The following is a 19923-nucleotide window of genomic DNA, read 5'->3' on the forward strand; positions in this document are numbered from 1 at the left end:
TTTTGCTGATGTATATGCTGCATACACCAAATGGCTGCAGCTCACTGCCATACAGAATGGGAGGGGGATTACCCAGAGTCAGACTGTGAAGGGATCTTACAGTCTGAGACAATAAATACACCTAAGCTGACCATGTAACCCTCTGGACAGATTATATTGGCAAGCATAGTAATGTACGGGCAATTCCAAATAAAGCCTTATGGCCAAAGAACAAAATTGGCTCCTCTGGTCAAAAAGAGAACTATGACAAATTATGAAAGGTAACCAAAGAAATGGGTTTGCAGAGCAGGAGCCAAAGAAAACTTCTAATACCTAAAAAGGAATCAATCAACTGATTTACAATGCAGACATCCATGCTCTGGCTTTATTACCAATCACTAATTGTCATCCTGTTGTGAAAACCAAGAGAGAGAACAGGTCAAGAGTCACGGCTACAGCCAAACATCGCCCAGTGGGCATTTATCATACCACACTTCATCCAGAACATACTGGTCTTGTTCAATGCAACTATCTATCTTAGTGGTTTCAGATGGAAACCCAGGAACAAACAACACCAACATAACAAGAAGTTTGGTCTAAGTTTTAATACACCTTTGAAACCAAAGACAGTTTGGAATCAGCTCCTGTACATTCATCCATCATGTCTTAAAGAAAAAAACAAAAAAACATGGCATCGAGGACGTCATAAAGGAAAAAAAGACTGTCGGCCATTGGGACTATTATCTCAGTAGTGATGGACTGCAACATTTCTTAGGGTCATTACAGGCCTTAATTAAGTAGGTTTTACATTTAACAGCATACTATTACATGCCAATGTATGTGCACCCCTCAACTTTTTTCCAAATTGCAATCGTATTAAAAGATTCAAAATACTTATAAGCTGTATGTAAGAAATCAGTGTTGATGGAGCTAAATTAAAGTATTTTGCATGAAACACAACAAACAGCCTTCTATGATTTTGACAGCTTGATGGGCATCCACTTCTCCCACATTTTGTACCAAAATGTTTCTTCTTAGTCTACAGTATATACTGTAGCTGTTAAATTATTAGTTTACATGATAGCAGCAAATAACCTTCAAAGGATTCACTTGTCAATTTAAGTCAAATAGAGGAGATACAAAGACAAAGGACTCTAGTCACGTCAGTTTCGAAAACATTTCCAAACACTTTAGTAGAGCACTCTATATTTGTTGATTCACCAATTAGTCCATCAACAGAAAAATACCCAGCAACTATTTTAATGTTTGACTCATGGTTTAAGTCATTTTTCTGGCAAAAGATCCATCTTGTCATTTGTGAGGATTATCTTCTTTTCTTTGATTAGTGTGATGGCACTTCAGTATATTTGGGCCGGCTGACAAACAAAATGGGCGATATAGCAACATCACCTTGGGCTTCGGGAAAGTGTGACTGGTGCCACCTGTATCTCCAAGTGATTTTACAGTACAGAGCAGGACAGACAGTGCCACAGATGCACAGAAGGATCTTTAATATTGTCATGTCTCATGTCTGGCACATGGAGGCTAACAGGCCTGTAAATGAGGCATTGAGTGACTGAAGGAGTTACTCTCTTGCTCCATGTATCCACAGGGGGAAGTTGATGCCATAGCTTTTTCATCTTGGGATGGATTCAGGTTCCTGAGGCTTCAGTGGGATAACATTTTAAAATGAAATTCTGCAAGGAAACTAAAATGTACTTGTACAAACTGAATGTTAAACATTCACACAATATATTGTTTGACTTGTAATTCTACATAGAAAATTAAATACAAATAATTCATTTTATAAAATATGTTGCAGCATAAAAACAATCAGTAAAATGTCTTGGGGTGTTCAAACATTAACATGTCTAGAAATAATGGACTCAATACCAAAAGTATTTCTGGTTGAATAGACAGCTACTAGTTTAGTTTGAATTAAGTGATGCCTTCGTTTTCACTCCCAAAGACAGTCAAAGTTTTCCATGTTTTGTTCAAGTCAATGCATAAAACAACAAAATCTAGAAGAAATATTTTCAGATCACACTGAAATGTCCTTCGCTCAGTATGAGCAGTGATTTATTACAGCTACAGGAATGTGACACACTGAGCAGTAGAGCTGCTCCTTTGTCTATCTGTTATTGTCCCGATCCTGCTGCCGGTAAAGGTTAAGTATCAGGTCTCTGATTTCGTCACGTTTCCTCCGCACCTTCTGCCGTGGGAACCATCGTTGCAGGTTTAGAGGGAGGTCAAAGTGTACCACAGGGTCCTGAGAGCAGAGGGACAAGCAGAAGAAGTTTCTCGCTGTGAGCATGCCTTAAAGTACCTTTGAATGTTGAGCTAAGTTGAAATATAAAGCTGTTGCTGGTCCAATATTGCAGTGCCCAATTTTAAAACATGTCAGAAGTTCTTTACCTTCAAAAAACTCTCTACATACTGCAGTAGATACAGGCCACAGTCACTGCTGTTGTCCTGAAGGGGAACTTGGCAATGTGAGCTTTTCATCTGATCAGGACCAAATTCCCTTGTTGAGCCACGGCGGACCTCCCATTCTGACTGCAAGTACCTGAGAGACAAATATGTCATCTTAAAAACATTAATAAACACACAAATACAGCTCAGGCAGAGGCACTACAGTTTTATACTTACTCCCGCAAAAGTTTGAAGACTCGCTCATGAAGAGAAAGTTTGAGGGAATCCATTATGAGAATACACGGCCTGCAGAGAGAAGCAGCACATCTGTCATTCAATGCTTAAGCCCAGCTTATGATATTATTGTGAATGAATTTTCCACATGTACAGGTAAGTGTGGATACAACTGCAAACCAAATACATCAAAAGATGCTGCTGTAACATGTGTATAATACTTCAGACCTCCAAAAAAACAGCCATATAATCTTTCTCTCAGCAGCTGCAGATTACCTCAGTCTGATCCAATCCATTATATAAACTGATAATTCACTGCATCTGTGCACAACAGTAGGTCTGAACAGGCCTTTGGACCGTGCTGACTGTTTTTGTAGTCTCTGCCCACATTGCACTGACAATAACTATGGAAACATAATCTGAGGGGCATCATGGGAAAACAGAAACGGTTCTATCAGATCATCACTGTTGCAACAGAGTAACACACACAATCCCAACACGCTCACCTCTTGCAAACAGCCTTTTTCTTGAAGGTCTTCTCTGTGCAGTTCTGCAAACAAAGAAATAATTAGACTGAGCAGGTTTGGAGGAACAAATAAAGACAAAATGGTTAAAAATGCATCAGTAAGATATAAGAAGAAAATACTGTATTTCATAGTGAGCACAAAACAGTTTTATTTCTTACCACTCGACCAGGTGGTGGGTCTTTAGTGGATTCTTCTTGAGCCTTTTCTAAAACATAAAAACAACCACAACCTTCAGTTTTCCCATCTCTGCTACAATCACAATGTAAATCAAAGAAGTGCTTAAAATATGCACAAAATGTGGAAGAAAGTGATCTGTTTACACAAAAGACTGCTTCTGACAAAGAAGGCATACATCATTTAGCCAAACCAACCTGTCTCTGTGTCCACGTTGTCACTGTGGCTTAATGTAGATGGTGTGTTTATGTTATTATCAGGGCTTTTAGATACTTGAGCCTCATCTTGATCCTGTGACTCATCTGTCCCACCATGGCTTTTTGCTGTCTTTGAGTCTGGGCCAGTCCAGGCCTCAAATTTTGGCTCCTCCATCCCAGGAAAGCATATAACAACTAAATACCAATGAGCCCTAAACAGACAAGGGAGCAATGTGATTTGTAATGTGACAGCCAAAAAATGTCCATACAATACGCTTATTCATATATTTAACTCACTCCTGATTGACAGGCACAAACAGGAAGTCCTTTTTGAAGATGTCCACATGCCGTGTCCATGTCTTCACTCGCTGGTGCCGCCTCTGCCTCTGACAGCTGGGAACACACAAAAATAAAGACAGGGACACATGTTTATAGAGTTTCACATGTTCTTACACACATGCACACAAATACATGTAGACACTTGAGAGCAGAACCAGGAAGAATGTTATGTTGCTCCTTTGTATACAGGATGTGGACCTCTAAATGTGTTAAACTTGCCCTTCGAGTGTTGTGCATCTGTTACGCTACAAGAGCACAGGGCATGCTAACAGGATGCACTAAACAATAGTAAAGCAATTTATGCATCATTATCCTTCCAAAATATTAAGTTAAAGGCAAAATGAAGGTGATACCATGAAACCACAGAACTGTATTTCTTAATTTATTGTGATAAATATGTTGATTATACTCTATATTATTTTTACAGTAAATTAAGAAATATATATATATAATTTACCTCTTTTAATTTACCTCCCTACTCATATCTATGTAGTATTATGACACCAGAGGAAATAAGCAGTGTTGAGTCAGGTCAAGGTGAGTACACGGGTTTGTTATGCTGCACGGTCTCAGCTACAGTAAGCCCCAAGGGGAAAACATCTGTCAGTGTGTCTCTACCTGCACTGCTTAAAGCTAAACTTACTGTCATACAGTACTCTAGTGAGTTTATAATCTCTTTAAGGATGTAATGCTTCCATTTAGGTCTTTGGCCATTAGTTAAGGTGATATATAAAAGCCAAGTGATATATAAAAGTGCAAGGCTGTTAACTAGAGGCAGTACAGACCAGTGCAAACTCGGTGCATACCAAACTTTTCCAGTACTACTTACAAGTCACTGGTGCTGCCTTCACTAGCATTGTCCCTCCGCGTCAGCTGCTTGTAGAAGAAGCTGCTGAAGATGTGGGAGCACTCGGCCACAGCAGTAGACACATTCTGGAGAAGGTATCTGTTTCAACAAATCATGTCAAAAGTGGATTTCTTCTCGACAAACTCATGAGGGACCAACATAAATTTGAAGACTTTTGTTTAAAAATTTGTGACTTACTTGAGGTAAAAATCGATGATAACATCATTGAGGAACTGCCCACTGTCAAGGCACTGCAGGTCCTCCATTGTAACAGTTATTCCTCCTTTCAGTGGAGGTGGAGGAAACTGGATCAACCTGAATAGAGGAAAGAATGGGGAATGAGCCATATTACAATGAACGTTGATGACAGATCATACTGGTACCAAAAGCATGACAAATTAAGCAGTGGCTGTTGTGCACAGATAAGGCATTGATCTGATCATCTATAGTGGTAGGTAGACTATAATACCCACAATATTTTTACAGATCTGATCAGTTAGATCAGTATTGGGGCATACAGACTACAGATGTATGAATTTCAGCATTTCCCTGTAATCCCTGATCTCCTCTCATTTTATATAAAAATAATCCCAATGAGTTCCACACAGTGACATTTAAAGTTTTAAAATTGGGAAGGAGCACTGGTAACAGATCAGCATTCTGTCTCAGCAAATACCTTAAGCTGAGGTATCAGAATCCAGAGAGAAAGCCTTGGATCATTGAATCCCTTATTTCTATTATGTTCTTATTCTTAAAAGTGAAATCTAGTGGCAGCAAAGATCCTCATTTGGGAGCCAGATGCCAATCACAACTGGACCAGGCTGCATGAGAAGCTGCATATGAAATCATGTAGGTTACTTGCCTGTGGGCCAGACCCTGATGTTTATATTTAGTCCAGCCTGAGTCTGGTTTACACAGGGACACAGAGTAGGATCCTCTGGTTCTACGATGGCACAGTGTGTATACAGGGGTGGGTTCCTCCTTTTTCTTCTGTGGAAGGAAATTTATATTACAACAGCAAAATACACATTGTAATTAGCACATTTTTACTTTTTTTGGAACCTGAATTACTCAGACTAAACTAGTCATAACCAGGAAACTGCATCCTCTGATGCATGATATATATTGCTTCATTTTCAGGGGTCAAAAGCCAGAAAGATTGGTAACCAATTACCTCAGAGGGCTGTTCGACCTCTTGCTCTTTTTGATCCTCCTCTGGTTTATTTTGCGTCCCTGTGTCTTGCTCTGGTGCTGTCTCCAGCTCCAGGACTGTCTCTCTATGTGGCTCAACCTCCAGCTGGTTGGGTGGTGTGTTGTTTTCGTCTATGTCAGAATCTGAACCATTCTGCTCTGGGCTGAGTTCAGGTTCAGTGCTCTCCTGGCCCAGCAGAGACAGCAGGTCTGAGTCCAGTCCAGTTCTTCTAATCAGCTCCAAGCTATCATCCAGAGAAAGAACAGGAGTGTGGATGTCTTCCCAAAAACTGAATCTGTCCTCACTATGGGTTACAACAGATTGTTCATTTGTCAGACTGTTGAGACAGTCAATGTCCAGGAGGGAGCGCAATAAAGCACCCTCCATTCCCTCTAGAGGATCTTTGAGAGTCAGCAGGATGAAGGGGCTGGCCTTGCCTATTGAAATAAAAACATCACAACACCGATATCATGCATCATGCAGATTTAAACTGAGAATAATGTGACATATCAAGCAATAATGAATCAGAAATATGAAGCAAAAGGTGCATCTGTCAATTATTAACATACTGTGTTTCATGAAAACACAGGAAATGATATTTAGAGTAAAGGGGACATAAATAACACATCTCCAAAAAACATTTAGAGATGAGTTTGAGTCACTGCCTCCAAGTACTGAACACTGTTACACTGAGAGCATTACAGGAATCTCACCAGGCTTCGTGGTTCCATCTTTTTTGACACACAGTTTGCAGAGGTCCCGCTGCACAGCGGCTGCAGCAGTTTCTGACATACACAACAGAAGTACAGCAACAGGGAAAGGATCCTCATCACACTTAAAGTGAAGTTCACGCATCTCCATTTCCTGCTGCTCCCAAACACTGTACCTCCTCAGCTCTTTGCGCTCCAAGGCTAACATCACCTCCACCTGTCTGCTGGTGTCTGGGGACGAGGAGGAGGTCAGGTTAGCTTAGCATCCTGCAGTGTTGGCATCAAGTGATGATAGTGTTGGTATCAACACTGTTGCTTCTTTATCTTTAGCACACAATAAAACAATACCTCACACACACATACACATACACATACACATACACATACACACACACACACACACACACACACACACACACACACACACACACACACACACACACACACACACACACACACACACACACAAACAAACAAACAAACACACACAAACTCAAGATCAAATCTCTCAGTTTCCTGAAGGGGAGATTTCACAGGGTCAGAGGTGAAAGAGCACTAGGGCCTTGAGGGTCTAATCCAAGAACACACACAGACACTTTACTATCTGAAATAGATCACTAAGCTGGGGGAAGATGGTGTGCAGACAGCATGGCCAAAATAAGATGAGATGGGTCTTTGGTCAGTGTTTATACAATCCAGACCAAAGGTCACAGGCAGGCCACAGCCTCTCTACAAACATTGTGATTCTACTTCAGTGTTTTGAAACTATTCACAGTTTTACCTTCCAGTGGGATGATGATTTCACGGTCTGCCATCTGTGAAAGGAGGGGAGAAAATTAGTTGCACATGTCCTGGAGTGATCATATGAATACTAATGTGATCAGCAAAATGCATTTTTGTGGCTCAGTTAGGTTACCATGATGTCTCCACTCGCTTTCCCCCAGTAACCTCCACAGTACATGGTGGAGAAGGCTAAGGCCATGCAGTAGTCTACACTGGGGGTGGGAGAAAGTGTCACTGAACCAGGATGCACTTCTTCAACTATATGCAGCAGCTGCAACACACAAGCATACAGTTTGTGGAAAATGGTGCAAACATGATATGATAATAGTTAGACAGACACAGTAACAGTACAATAACACCCATACCACAATGAGACCTAGCAGTAAGGTCGAGAAATATGGTGAAAACAAATATTGATAACAACAGTAACTGGGTTATTTTTCCAATTTCAGTATAGAGCCAATATAGGATTTGCAAATTCCTTACTTTGGCACCATCAAGTGGCAGTACCAGGAATGACACCATGGTTGACACCACTGAACGCTGCTACTTCAGTGCACAAATATCTTGTTTTCAAATCACCTCAGAATAATGCCTCAACCTGCTGAGTAACATCTCGTTACAATGTCAAAACTTCATTTTAGCAAGAACACTTTTTCCTTGTTAAGCAGTAAGCAGTAAAACATGGGTTCATCATTAGTAAGAGGACTCTTGTGTAGCACTTCAACAATTCAGAGAATCCTCTCAACAAAAGAGAAAACTTAAGTGACATTCATGATTATTTTTCCAAGTGGCAGTTTGTTGTCTCATCTTCTCTCCATCTGCCAAACCTTTAGACATCAGTGTAGTTTCTGAGACCCTGTTGTGTTCATGACTACAGATTATGTCTCACAATCGAAGCACCTTGTTTTAATGAGCAACTGCTACATTTTGACAACAAAGCTTGCAGTTATAAGTCATGAGTAGATAACTGCAGTGAGTCTTGATGGTTTTTATCATCATCTTAACTTGTACATGTGCACAAATATGACCAAATAAGAAAACTTGTGGGATTCATTCACAAATCCCATTTCAGAAAAGTCTTGATTTATAACCATTTTTACACAGGTGAAAATTTCACTATGGTATCAGTATGGGCCTCCTCAGGTTTTACAAATTATATGGAGGCTTTTTTATTTGTCCAGTAAAAATGTTGCCCCACACACGTGTTATCCTCTTTGTCTGGTCATGTTTGGTCTATGGAAGCCCTGAAAGACAAATGAAAAACCTTTTTTCCCAGTCATTTTTCTAAGTGATTCTTCTTCTTCTCTTTTTTTTTTTTTTTATTAGTGGGTAGAAAAAAAAGAGGCAAAAGAAAAAAAAAGTTTTTTTTTTCATTTGCCTGATATTTGCTCTGTCAGTTAAACTATAATGAAACTTAAAGCTCCTGTTAACTCAAGGTCCTGCATTCAGAGGCCTCTGAGCTCTTCCCTCTACAAAACACTTGTATTTTCATATACAGCTGTGTTTTAAAACTTAGAGTGTGAGCTGGGACTGAAATTTGAGGGCTCTACAATAGAATTACCAGAGAATACATCTTCTGGAGTTTGTTCCTTCTCTTGTCTCGTGTCTGTTCTAATCTCAGTGGGTCAGGCACAAACAGTTACACGAGCAAAGTATTCTCTCAATTGTTTCAGTCAATTAGCGGGTGGTAAGCAGGACCCCCTGGAGTGAAGTAAAACCTTAGGCCCCTGCATGATGTCTCTAAAACACCCCTTGTGATGTCATGCTAATCTGGGCATTAACTCAGCTCGGTTTAGAAACCTGTACAAGGTTGTTTCATATGTGTAATGTAAAAAGACACAGAGTCTGTGACCCTTTGAACTAGATTCTTTAGCATTACAACCTCAACATAAAAATCAAAACCTGCATTCTTGAGATTATTTCTTGAAATGCGTTTATGTAACACGGGGACACATTCTGCCAACCTGCAGTTTTTGTATGTCAGAAGTTTCTTGCTGCTTGACCACAGCCTTCGGTGTTGCGCCCTGTATTACTGTGTCTTCTTTTCTATGGACTGCTGGGCTGGGGCACTGAGAAATGTCACCACTCTCATCATCACTGGACAGCACAACTGAAACACAAGCAAGAAGATGAACACGAGTGTGAAGTTTACTTGGAAATAAGGCTTAGAGACGAGCACAGTCCCAAGCACGTTCGTGGCCTTATTTGACACTGCGTGAAGGAGGTGTAATGGGCTTTGTAACAGAGCAAGGGTAGTAGTAATCCTACACATGCGGATGGTTTAGAAAGGAATCACAGCAGCTAATAAGATACAAAAGAGAAAAAAAGATTACAAAAGATGTTAGTTCCTGTCAAAAAGATGCTCACTCAAATGACAAAGGAAAATATTTACACATGGCTTAATTTGTTCACTTTTGTAATTGTCATATAACACAGAAAAGAGAGTATTGTTTTGACAAAAGATGCGTTCACCATTAGCTTAAGGAACATTTGATTCTTGATGACATCAAAGTCATTTACTTTGGTAACCAAGCAACATTCATCCACTGTGAGGATCACGAGAAGCAGATGACCTCATAAATAGCCATTAAGTTAAGATTTTTTTGTCAAACTGCAGTTTCGAAGGTCAAGAATTACTAGTTCACCCCTTTCTGAGCACAGTGTTACAGAAAACCCCCCCCCTCACCATTGCTCAGGCTGTAACTACCCCAAAAGTGGTAACTGCCAAATGTCACCCACAGCAATCACTCACATACAGAAAATTTCAAAGTTGTGCATTTGCTGCCACGTTTGCTTACACAGCCAGTATTGCTTAATAATTAGAGCCCAACCAATGCAATGTCCAATATTAATTAATCGTACACTTATCGGCACTACAACTGTATGTAAGCACTAAGCAAATAAGATATGTTTTATGCATAGGTACAGTGTCACCATTACATATTTTGTCCCCCTGAGAAGTTTAGTTTTGATGTTTAATGTTCAGATCTTGGTCACAATTTTAACCAAATGAATTTATCAGAAATGATTGATGCACATTTATGTACAAAAATGACAAATATACTGTTGTCAGATTTCTTTTACTCTCAACCACTGAAATGAGTATCAACCTAAAACCTCCATTACCATTCAGGCTCTACTGCCAACAGAGTATAGAGTCTCAAAACTTTGTGTTTGAATAGACTGGCTGTGAGTCCTGATATTCTTAGCTGGAGGAATATGTGATAATGTAGTAGATAATTTTATTACACCTGTTCTTCTTAAGTGTTCTCTAAAGCCACATTCACAAACAGTGGCCAGAAGCTGAGTACTTAGCATTTAAATCAGATGCTTTCTTGGGTTTTGTTTATATACCGATACCCGAATCAAACAAAGAGAACACAAAATGATATTAAGCTACCTAAGCCACTGTTTCCTCACAGACGGATTCAAATTCAGAAGCTGATCTAGCATCACTATTCCTGTGTTGGTGTACTCACTTGGCTCAGAGGGGCCGCTAGTTTTAGTTGTATTGTCCTGGCTTGACAGAATTCCTCTGGAGTTGCTGATTAAGTCTCCACCCTCCATATTAGGATTGATGATTGGGACCAGAACTGCTCTTCTATCATCTCCTCCCACAGTGAACTTTACAATGCTACGGTCCAGGCTCTCCAAATCTCCGTCCTCTCCAGTTTCTTTCTGACAAACAGGTGCAGGGACCGGTCCTCCATCTCTTCCATCTTCGCCCGTGAGGCGAAGCACACTCTCACGGTGCCGTTTTGGACTGTGCGGTCCATTGCACTGGGTCCCTGAATCCTTTCTTTTCCTTCTCTGTTGAGACACCACAGAATACAGTGTGCCATTTTTGTTGTGTATTCACCAGACAAGTCATTAGGAGACAGCACAGAATACAATGCCATGATCTCTGTTCTAGTACAAGAGAGATGGGATGAGATTTTAAAGAAATATTTAAAAGGATCCCTTTTTAATGAATGCACATACATGATATTTACTGGCTTCTCATGTTGGCAAAAAACAGTGGCATTTTGGCTTGAAAGTATTGTTTTGACAAATAGGACGAAATAAAAATATTTAAGCAAAGTTGCATTGTTGTCAACTGCAGTTTTGATGGAAATATTTTTGTTGGTTTTTTTTCTGTTCTTTATCCCAAACTTTTATCCCTAAATTTTAATTTCAGATTAATATTACTGTCATGACTACTGTGTAAAAATTAATCAAGGACTTTTTCAGAACATGAGGCTGACATGAAAGTTTACCAGCACGTTCACATAACAAGGTGCAAGCCTGGGGTTTTGTCTCCTGCCTTCTGTGGGAATGGATCAGGTTTGGTTAAAGTTGGTTATCCTTAGTAAGTTTAGTCGTTCAGTAAGGTTAGTAAGTAAGTTTAGTAAGTAAGTAAGTGACTCTGACCCTGTAAAGTACCCACCAAAGTGTGTTGCTGGTCTTTTTCTGGATCAGTCCACCTGTCCTTGATGCTCACTGGGGAGAACTCATCACAACTTCCTGTATCTTCAGCAGGTTTCCAACTCACTGACAACCCACAATCTATATAAGACAGAAACAATGATCAACCTATCATGCTGAAATAAACATAAATGTGTCCTTCTAGGACAGATGGCACTCATTTCAGACTTGTACAGTGTTGTGAGTTTTATGGAAATGTTACTTGGCAGTAACATTTCGATAAATGACAGTGACAGTAATCTGCCTACTAAAACAGAAAATACCCTTAGTCGTAGTCACAAGTATCCTCACGTGTCCTAGAAGGACAGAAAATGAAAAACTATACATGTTTGGGAATAGCAGGGTAAATTCTGTTGTGTTTTGTGCAGTATTTCTTCATCAGTCTGAAAGGAAGGCCAGGATTGTCAATAAACCTCTCATACTGGGAGAACCCCATATCAAAGAACATCTGAGAGGAAACCCTTCAGCAAGGTCAGGGGAGAGTGGACAAGAGGGAGGGGTGATGCTTCCCAGGGAGTAAGACAAATGATTGATTCAAGGTCAAGGTCCTGTACAGACCTGTTTTTCACATCCATCTCAGGTGATCTGATCACAAGTGGACAGTTCTAAGTACAGGTGTTAACACACCCAAGACAAGACACACTGAGGATGCATTTCAGATCCGATCACTCAAACCGCATTCCGAGGTGGTCTGGACCACACACGGCCACATTCCTTTAGCAGTGTGAACGCAAATGTGTCTTGGGTCACATTGAAGGGCCGCCTACTCAGCTGACATCCTTTAGTTAGTCCCATCACCGTTTCATAATAAACTGAAAAGATTGCACTATTTCAAATGGATAAAGCCTTTTTTCATTGTAAGAGCTGTGAATAGAGCACTGATTTCACTCCACTCACTCACTCACTCTCTCTGGCATACCTGTTTATTTGCATATAAAGTGGGGAAATGAGATCCAATCACAATCGCAGCCAGGTGTGACCTGACGTGCTTAAAGCTGACCACTTGTGATTGGATCGCTGAAGATGCATGTTAATGCCAGGTCTGAACAGGCCCTAAAACCAACACCATCAGAATAACTCAGTGAAGCACAACAGAGGTGGCGATTAGTATTACGTCAGCAACCATGTATCTGAATTCTTCATGTGTTTACCCACCTACAACTTCAGCAAATTTGCAGTCCGTTCCATTGTCCTTGCCTATTATCACCTCCTCGATATCTCTGCTTTCGTCTTTGTCCTCTTCATCATCAACATTTTGTAACCTTCTTCTAGGTCTTGACCTGAGGACATGAGAGAAATAACACCAAGTTCTGATTATGTTTCACAAATTATTCTCATTTTTTGCAAACCCACCAATTGGCAACCCACCGTGACGTCACCCATTGGTTTGCGAATTGCCGTTTTGAAGCCTCAAGTTTGCAATTTGGCTGCCACCATCTTGATTTTTTGAAACCAGAAGAAACCATATTTGGAGAAGAAGGTGGAGCTGAGGAGGAGCGAGGGGTGGAGCTGACCTAAGAGCCGGGGTCACTGTGCCCGCCCACCTAAACTGTCGACCTGACAACGGCATCAATCTTTCGGCTACGCAGTGCTGCTGAATCTGAAGTCATTTTCCATAAGTCGAGGTAAACTTTATTATGAAGTTTTAAAGTACTTTTAATAGTTAATAGCTAAAAGGGACTGCTCTTGATTGACAAGCCAAAATGTGTCAATCATACGTTAGCCACGCCCCAATGCACACCGTACTTTATCGTCTATTTTAAATTAAATGGGACTATATTTAAAAAAATGAAAATCATGTTGTATTGAAGAAGACTTGAAACTAGCTATTAATACCATAAGCTCATTTACTGGGGACATAAACCAAGTGAGAAGTAGGGTCATTTTCTCATAGACTTCTTTTTGCAACCAGTGGAGTCACCCCCTGATGGTCATTCGATAGAATGCAGGTTTAAGGCACTTCCGCATTGGCTTCATTTTCCGGAGCCAGCGTCGACGTCCATTTTTATATGCAGTCTATGAAACCCACATGAAGTGGTGCAAAAATTCAGTCCAAGGACCTTTATAGACAAAAGCTGTACTTAATCACTAAATATCCAAGACAAAACACATATGCAGCAAAAAAAAATAAAAATGCAGAAGCACATATCTGAAACAGAGCTGTGAAATCCCTCTATTATTCCAAATAAAATCAAGTCTTCAGCCTGGAAAAAACACAGAGCCAAGGATGCAGCCGGCCGAGCCAAATACCATTAAAAGGTAATTTCTGTTTAAACTAACCAAAAACAAATAGAAGAAATTACCCTAATAAAGACTACCTCCTCCTGCTTTTGTGGGTACTTCTGTTCATTATTCAAAAACCACCTACCACACTATCCTGACCTAGGAAGTTTAGGCTGTATCTTGAGCAAATACCAGTATAGAATAACATGTCAGACAAAGCGACAGTCTACAATGAAAATCATTTTTTAAAACAAAATGAGCCAACAAGCTTTTCACGCAAGTAGGGTCAATTTTCTGACTCATTATTCATAGCCAGATGCTTAAGGCTGTTCGTCTCCGTTTGTCTGCTGATGCCGTCTATCTGTGAGATTATTATTATTGCAGAGATGCTCCAAGCCCCCAGGATTAAAGCTGTGCTGTGCAGACGCCACAGATGGAACTGGCAGCCACTTGACACCTTGGGACCCAGAAAAAAGTTATGCCATTCACCTCATTTTAAAATTCCTGAGCTCCATACACATTCAAAAATTTCATTTAAAAAGAATTTGGAGCAAAAATAATGGAAGTAGAGGGAGAAACAGACACAGCAGTTACCTGTCCATTTGTGTCAGACTTATTTCTTGGACAGGCACTGTCATCTTCTTAAAGATGCTATAATTAATATTATACAAATAACAAAATCAAACGATAACGTGGCAACAATGTGACAATGTCAAATGTTGCTCATAGTAATGAACCTACAGAGAACAATCACCTGACTCTGTAGCTCCCTCGGCTTTAAAGACATTTAAAGTCAGTTTCAGCTCAAGTTTTAACTGTCCGGTCGTGACTTTACTGTTTGATTCACTCTCACTGCTCTCTGTGACTTCTTCAGCTAAAAAGCTCCTAAAATCCACCTGAAATATGCTGGTAACACTGGGTAGTATTTAGCTGCTTATCAAGGAACCAGTCCAGCGTGGCAGAAATGCAACTTCTTGTTTTTACATGGATTGAACACACAAGAGATAACATGTTAGTGAGCTTTGGTGCTGCTGGTTGGTGGATTTTGTTTCCTCAGGACAGAGCAAAGCTAGCCATCTCCTTTTGTGTCCTGTTTTATGGTAAGCTAAGTGGCTGCTGGCTGTAGCCTCATATCTATCAGAAAGATACAAGTAGTGGTGATGTTGTCACTTTGCTCTTGGCAAAATAGGCAAAAACACTTATTTTGAAAAAATCCTTAAACGGTGTCTTCATACCTTTGAGAGTGTGAGGAGGCAGGCTTCTGGTTGTTATTAGGGGTTAAACTCTTGCTCTTGTCATTGTTGACCTCTCTCTGACTGGACCTCGTTTCTCTACAGGACAGAGGTTCCTCTCTGCTCCGACAACTCTCCCCCCGCATACTTGACATTTGTTCAATGTTTCCCATGGGATGTCTCTGTTTTATCCTTTCTATATAAGTCTTGCCCTGCTCTGTCTTCAGGACATCTGTCAGGACCAGACATGGCTTCCTCCTACGGGATGAAACAGAAAAATATTTATTCACACTTATCCTAGATCAGCGTCTTCTCTGCAGCATGGTGCCCCAACAAGGTATAGCTGATCAACAGGGAGGGGTCTGCTGTGTGTAGATAAGCTGTGTGTGTGTAGTCATGATAAGCTTGGCCTTGAGTCATGCTGCTTATAAGCAATGTTTCCTTTAAACAGCGCGGCTTGGGGCACTGTGCAAAATTGATACTGTACGCACAAGGACAGGACACACCTTAAAATCTTGAAAGATAAGGCAATGAGGGTTTTATGTTTGCTGTTTGAAAAAAGAGAACATCCTGAGGTGCCACATGTCAGAGAAAGAACAAACGTGGGAGGACGATAACCTTTCTCTCTTATCAAAAGGCCATGTTAACTTAAAACATACAACTTTCTGTTCTAGTTATGCTTCATTTCAAACATACAGCTGTGTCATGAGTAAAATAATGTTCAATTTTTTGATGAAAAGGAGCTTTAATTCAATATTATTTCTATTATGTGTAATTGCTATTATACAGTTAGTTAATTTAATAATACTACAGATTGTGAAAACAAATGCAGGAAGACTAGTATTGCAAGTAAAAATGCAGTATCAGTTTGTCTGTGGTCAGTATCATAAAAAGGAAAAATCCTGTATAATTCTAGCAATTGTATTAATGAAGTGGTATATGCAGTATATGTTGGACAAAAAAAGACAATGTTATTTATGCTCTGTAGCATAATAACAACATGAGAACCCTTCAGTACATTATAGTAACTTCAACTTCAAAAATTGGGACAGAAGATGTTTTTTTCAATCAAAGTTACCTCTCACCATTTAACCTTATACCAATCAAAACAAAATAAAAGAGCACCTGTACTTTTAACATGCACACAGGCACCACTGTATTGAAAGGACATAGTCATGGCATGGTGTTTTTATTTCATAGAAAAATCACCTTTAAACTGTTTTTCGTTTTACATCTTTAACAGATTTATATAGAGACATGTTGAGAATTATTTACAGGAATTTATTACACTGAACTCTAAATATTCAACCCATATTTCTGCTTTAGACGTTAAGCTGCTTCAGAAATGTTTAATATCTCTTATGGCACCGAAAAAAAGAGAACACTGGTGTAAATCAGCTTTACAGGCCTCTTGATTTGCAGGGTGAGTACCCCATCTTGTGTTAGTTTAGGACATTGCAATGAACTACACAGGAAATACAACTGGCTGAACTCATAGCCAAGTGTGAACCACAGAACATATCTGTCAGTTTCAGCTGATGGGCAGAACAATAACCAGGTATTTTAGTCTGCAATCAATATCCTAAAAGAGTCCATTGGTAAAAACTCTCTTGTCAGCACCCACTTACCTGGCCATTTCCAACGTAACCAAGGCTGTATGTTTGTGATCAAACAGCATGGATCCATTTTTATGCTGTGAATCAAGATGTCTGAGTTTGCAACCTGCAAATGCAGTCCAGGAAACCTGTTAAAGGGCAGGAAACTGTGAGTCTCACTAATAATCCATGGATAGCAATGCTATCACCATAATATTTATTCATATGGTCAGACCGCTGTACCTGTCTGTCTAACTTCCCACATTCTGATGAAAGACATGTCATGGGGATTTTGAGTGGGTTTTCCATCTAAAATTCACAGTATGGTTAGTTACCATGTGTGAAATTAATAACATGTAGCAGCCAAAAGCTCGTCACAGACATACAACTACAGCCAGTGCAAATGTGCAAGTCTGCAAAGCTTGAAATTTTGATCTGTGATACATTACATTGAGATTATTTATTTTGTTTAGTAGTAGTAGCAGCTGCTTAGCCAAACTGGTATTAAAGCAGTGTTTGCAATGGGTTATGGGCTTACAGGTAGCAGCTAGAAATGAAACAATTATCAGTTAATTGGTAAGCCGTTAAACAAATGATTGATCAGCAAACATTTTATTTACTGATATATATTTAGTTTGAATACATACACACACACACACACACACACATATATATATATATATATATATATATTGTTAGATATATATTTGGTTCAAAGTCATTTTTCAAGCAAAAACATCGAAACATTTTCCAGTTTCAGCTTCTTGGTAGTGAGGTTGGTTTGTCTTATGATCAATTTTAGGTTTTAGATGGTTCAAGACATAAAGATGAGCTTTAAGAAATTCTAACAAGCATGTTTCACATTTTTTTAGACCTTGTTGTTTGGTCCATTTAAGTAGAAGATAAACTGATAATGAAAATGCCCTAGTAGCCGCACCACAAAGGTGCTATCTCGCCTTTACTATGCTGCAGTTTCCACTGATTATGCAAAAATATGCTGATTGCAGCTGCATAAGCTTAAGCTGTTAACTGTCTTGCCCTTTATGTTATCCCCAAGCATGTGCTCACTGATTGCTATATTGCTAAATTCTGTCAATCACAAGAACAAGCTTATGTATGAGCAAGCAACCACAGGGTCGAATATCAAGCAATCAGATCACAATGAGCTTGCGATTAGTATGCGATTAGCACAATTTATGATGGCAGCCATAAAGTAAGCATCACAGCACTATCTTGCCAGGATGAGAAGAGATTCACGCTGCACACAAAAAGCTCACAAGTTAACATGTATGCCATGAAAACTGAACTTTTAAAAAACACGTTTTACACGTACCAAGTTATCCTTGTTTACACTAAATGGAATAGTTAAGGCTCTTCTTTGCTCCATCATGGTCCACGATTTGGTAAGGCACAGCAAGAACACTGCAAAAAATGTATGCGGAATTAAAAACAGATTGTATCTGTCACAACATGTCCAATCCTGTATGACAAGTTGGTCAAGAGCATACACAACTGTAAGGCATAAAATATATAAAAAAAGATCCAGTCTTAATGCAACAACCAAGGTTTAACATTTTGAAAAGTATAAAGATCCTCAATCACAAATTCCTTGTATGTGGGAACATACTTGGTAATAAAACTGATTCTGATTCTGAATCAAGTAATATTCATCAATACAGATTCACATGTTAACAAATTGTTACTATTTGGCTCTGTACCAAGACATTTAACAAAATATTAGGGCTGCAACTACTGATTATTTTTATTATTAATTAATCTGCCATTTATTTTTTCAATTTACTTGTCAATTTCTAGTCTATGAGATGTCAGTAGTAAAAAAGATGACTGCTGACACTTTCAAATGATTTGTTTTGTTCAGTGTGTGGTGATATAAATCAGAGAAACGCAGAAAATTCTTACATTTGAGAGGCAGACTCAAGAAAATATTTCGCATTCTTTCACAGTTTTTGCTTCAATAATTACTGTGACGATTTACAAATGATCAAAAATCAACTATATTTCAGTCAATCGATTAATCGTTTCAGCTGAACACATTATTAGTAGGATACTGACAATCATGACAAATCACTAACAAATTCTTAAAATACAACAAATCTGCTATTGAAGCGATGGAGACCTCAGAGTAAAACAGGGAAACGTGTATTTACACATTAAAAATAAACAGTTCCGGGCACTTCTGAGTTCAGACTCTTACCCATCATGCACTACAAATTGACAAATAAAACCTGTTCATGTTATTATTTTTAAAAGCATCCTCCTCTTACTTCTATTGCCTCAAACTTGTGTGTGTAATAGTTATCAGTTTGCTGGTTACTTGCTGATACAACTGATAAGTATTTCCAGTTTTGCACCAGCCACCATGGTGCAATCAGATCAGGTGAAATGACTTTATATATTGCTTTTCACACAAACACGTCTGAAAACAAATAATAAAAAAATAAATCTGTGTTCAAATTAGCAGCCAACTACAAATGACCCACTTTGCCAAATTAGCAACCACAACTAAGGATGTTTCTTTTGTCAATGAAGCCGGTGTTGCACAAATAACATGCTATATATTCCAAACTGGCCACCCGTATTATAATCATCTCCGTGCACTCTACTACTACCACCACGTTTGATTTTAAATGTAATTTTTCCAAGCGCCTGGACACAACAGAAAGTGGAGACCAGCTTAGCTAGCGTTAGCCGACACAGTTAGCCACATTAATGCTACCTTATTCGAGATGCTAGATGAACGTAGGAGAGCTAATGCTTACCCACGACCGGGGTTTCGCTTGGTATTAACTGCGAATATCAGGAAAGTGCAGGCAACTACTTTCCCACGGACGTCTCCACCAACATCCAGGAACACATTTCTCTGGGTCTGATGTTGTACTTTACAGGCGCTTCTATATTCCGGAGCAACATCCGGTGAACTCCGGAAGCGCATCGGGAAAAAAAACACAAAATAAAAGCACGTAGAGGTGACAGTTCCCGGGCAGGAGGGAG

At 39.5% G+C, this 19923-nt stretch overlaps 1 protein-coding gene across 3 annotated transcripts; it reads right to left on the reverse strand.

The window, feature by feature from the left end:
* Window positions 1–569: 569 nt before the first annotated feature.
* Window positions 570–19854, reverse strand: LOC139621754 (sentrin-specific protease 7). Of its 3 annotated transcripts, none has more exons than XM_071478585.1 (23): window positions 19692–19832; window positions 18245–18333; window positions 17155–17220; window positions 16945–17060; window positions 15320–15574; window positions 13017–13141; window positions 11824–11942; window positions 10877–11207; window positions 9362–9507; window positions 7528–7665; window positions 7393–7426; window positions 6615–6842; window positions 5884–6338; window positions 5572–5696; window positions 4908–5024; window positions 4692–4808; window positions 3821–3916; window positions 3524–3735; window positions 3311–3357; window positions 3132–3175; window positions 2629–2697; window positions 2395–2545; window positions 570–2248 (listed from the first exon to the last, which is right to left on the reverse strand). In XM_071478585.1, the coding sequence occupies exons 2-23, from the start codon at window positions 18299–18301 to the stop codon at window positions 2111–2113; spliced, it is 3186 nt and encodes a 1061-aa protein (XP_071334686.1). In that variant the 5' UTR covers window positions 18302–18333; window positions 19692–19832; the 3' UTR covers window positions 570–2110. The 3 variants fall into 3 exon arrangements, with proteins under 3 accessions (XP_071334686.1, XP_071334677.1, XP_071334695.1); XM_071478576.1 differs by having other exon boundaries at window positions 5572–5699; XM_071478594.1 differs by lacking the exon at window positions 17155–17220 and having other exon boundaries at window positions 5572–5699; window positions 19692–19854.
* Window positions 19855–19923: the final 69 nt, after the last annotated feature.

The sequence above is a fragment of the Trachinotus anak genome, unplaced genomic scaffold (assembly GCF_046630095.1).
Source record: "Trachinotus anak isolate AG129_WGS33_773 ecotype Australia unplaced genomic scaffold, CSIRO_AGI_Tana_v1 ptg000001l, whole genome shotgun sequence".
Taxonomy (NCBI): Eukaryota; Metazoa; Chordata; class Actinopteri; order Carangiformes; family Carangidae; genus Trachinotus; species Trachinotus anak.

Coding starts and splice junctions, on each gene's coding strand:
- LOC139621754 (XM_071478576.1), bottom strand. CDS start 18,301: ATGATGGAGCAAAGAAGAGCCTTAACTATTCCATTTAGTGTAAACAAG. Junction 17,221..18,244: donor GTGTAAACAAGGATAACTTG/GTACGTGTAAAA, acceptor TGTGAATTTTAG/ATGGAAAACCCACTCAAAAT. Junction 13,142..15,319: donor GCCTCCTCACACTCTCAAAG/GTATGAAGACAC, acceptor TCATGTCCTCAG/GTCAAGACCTAGAAGAAGGT.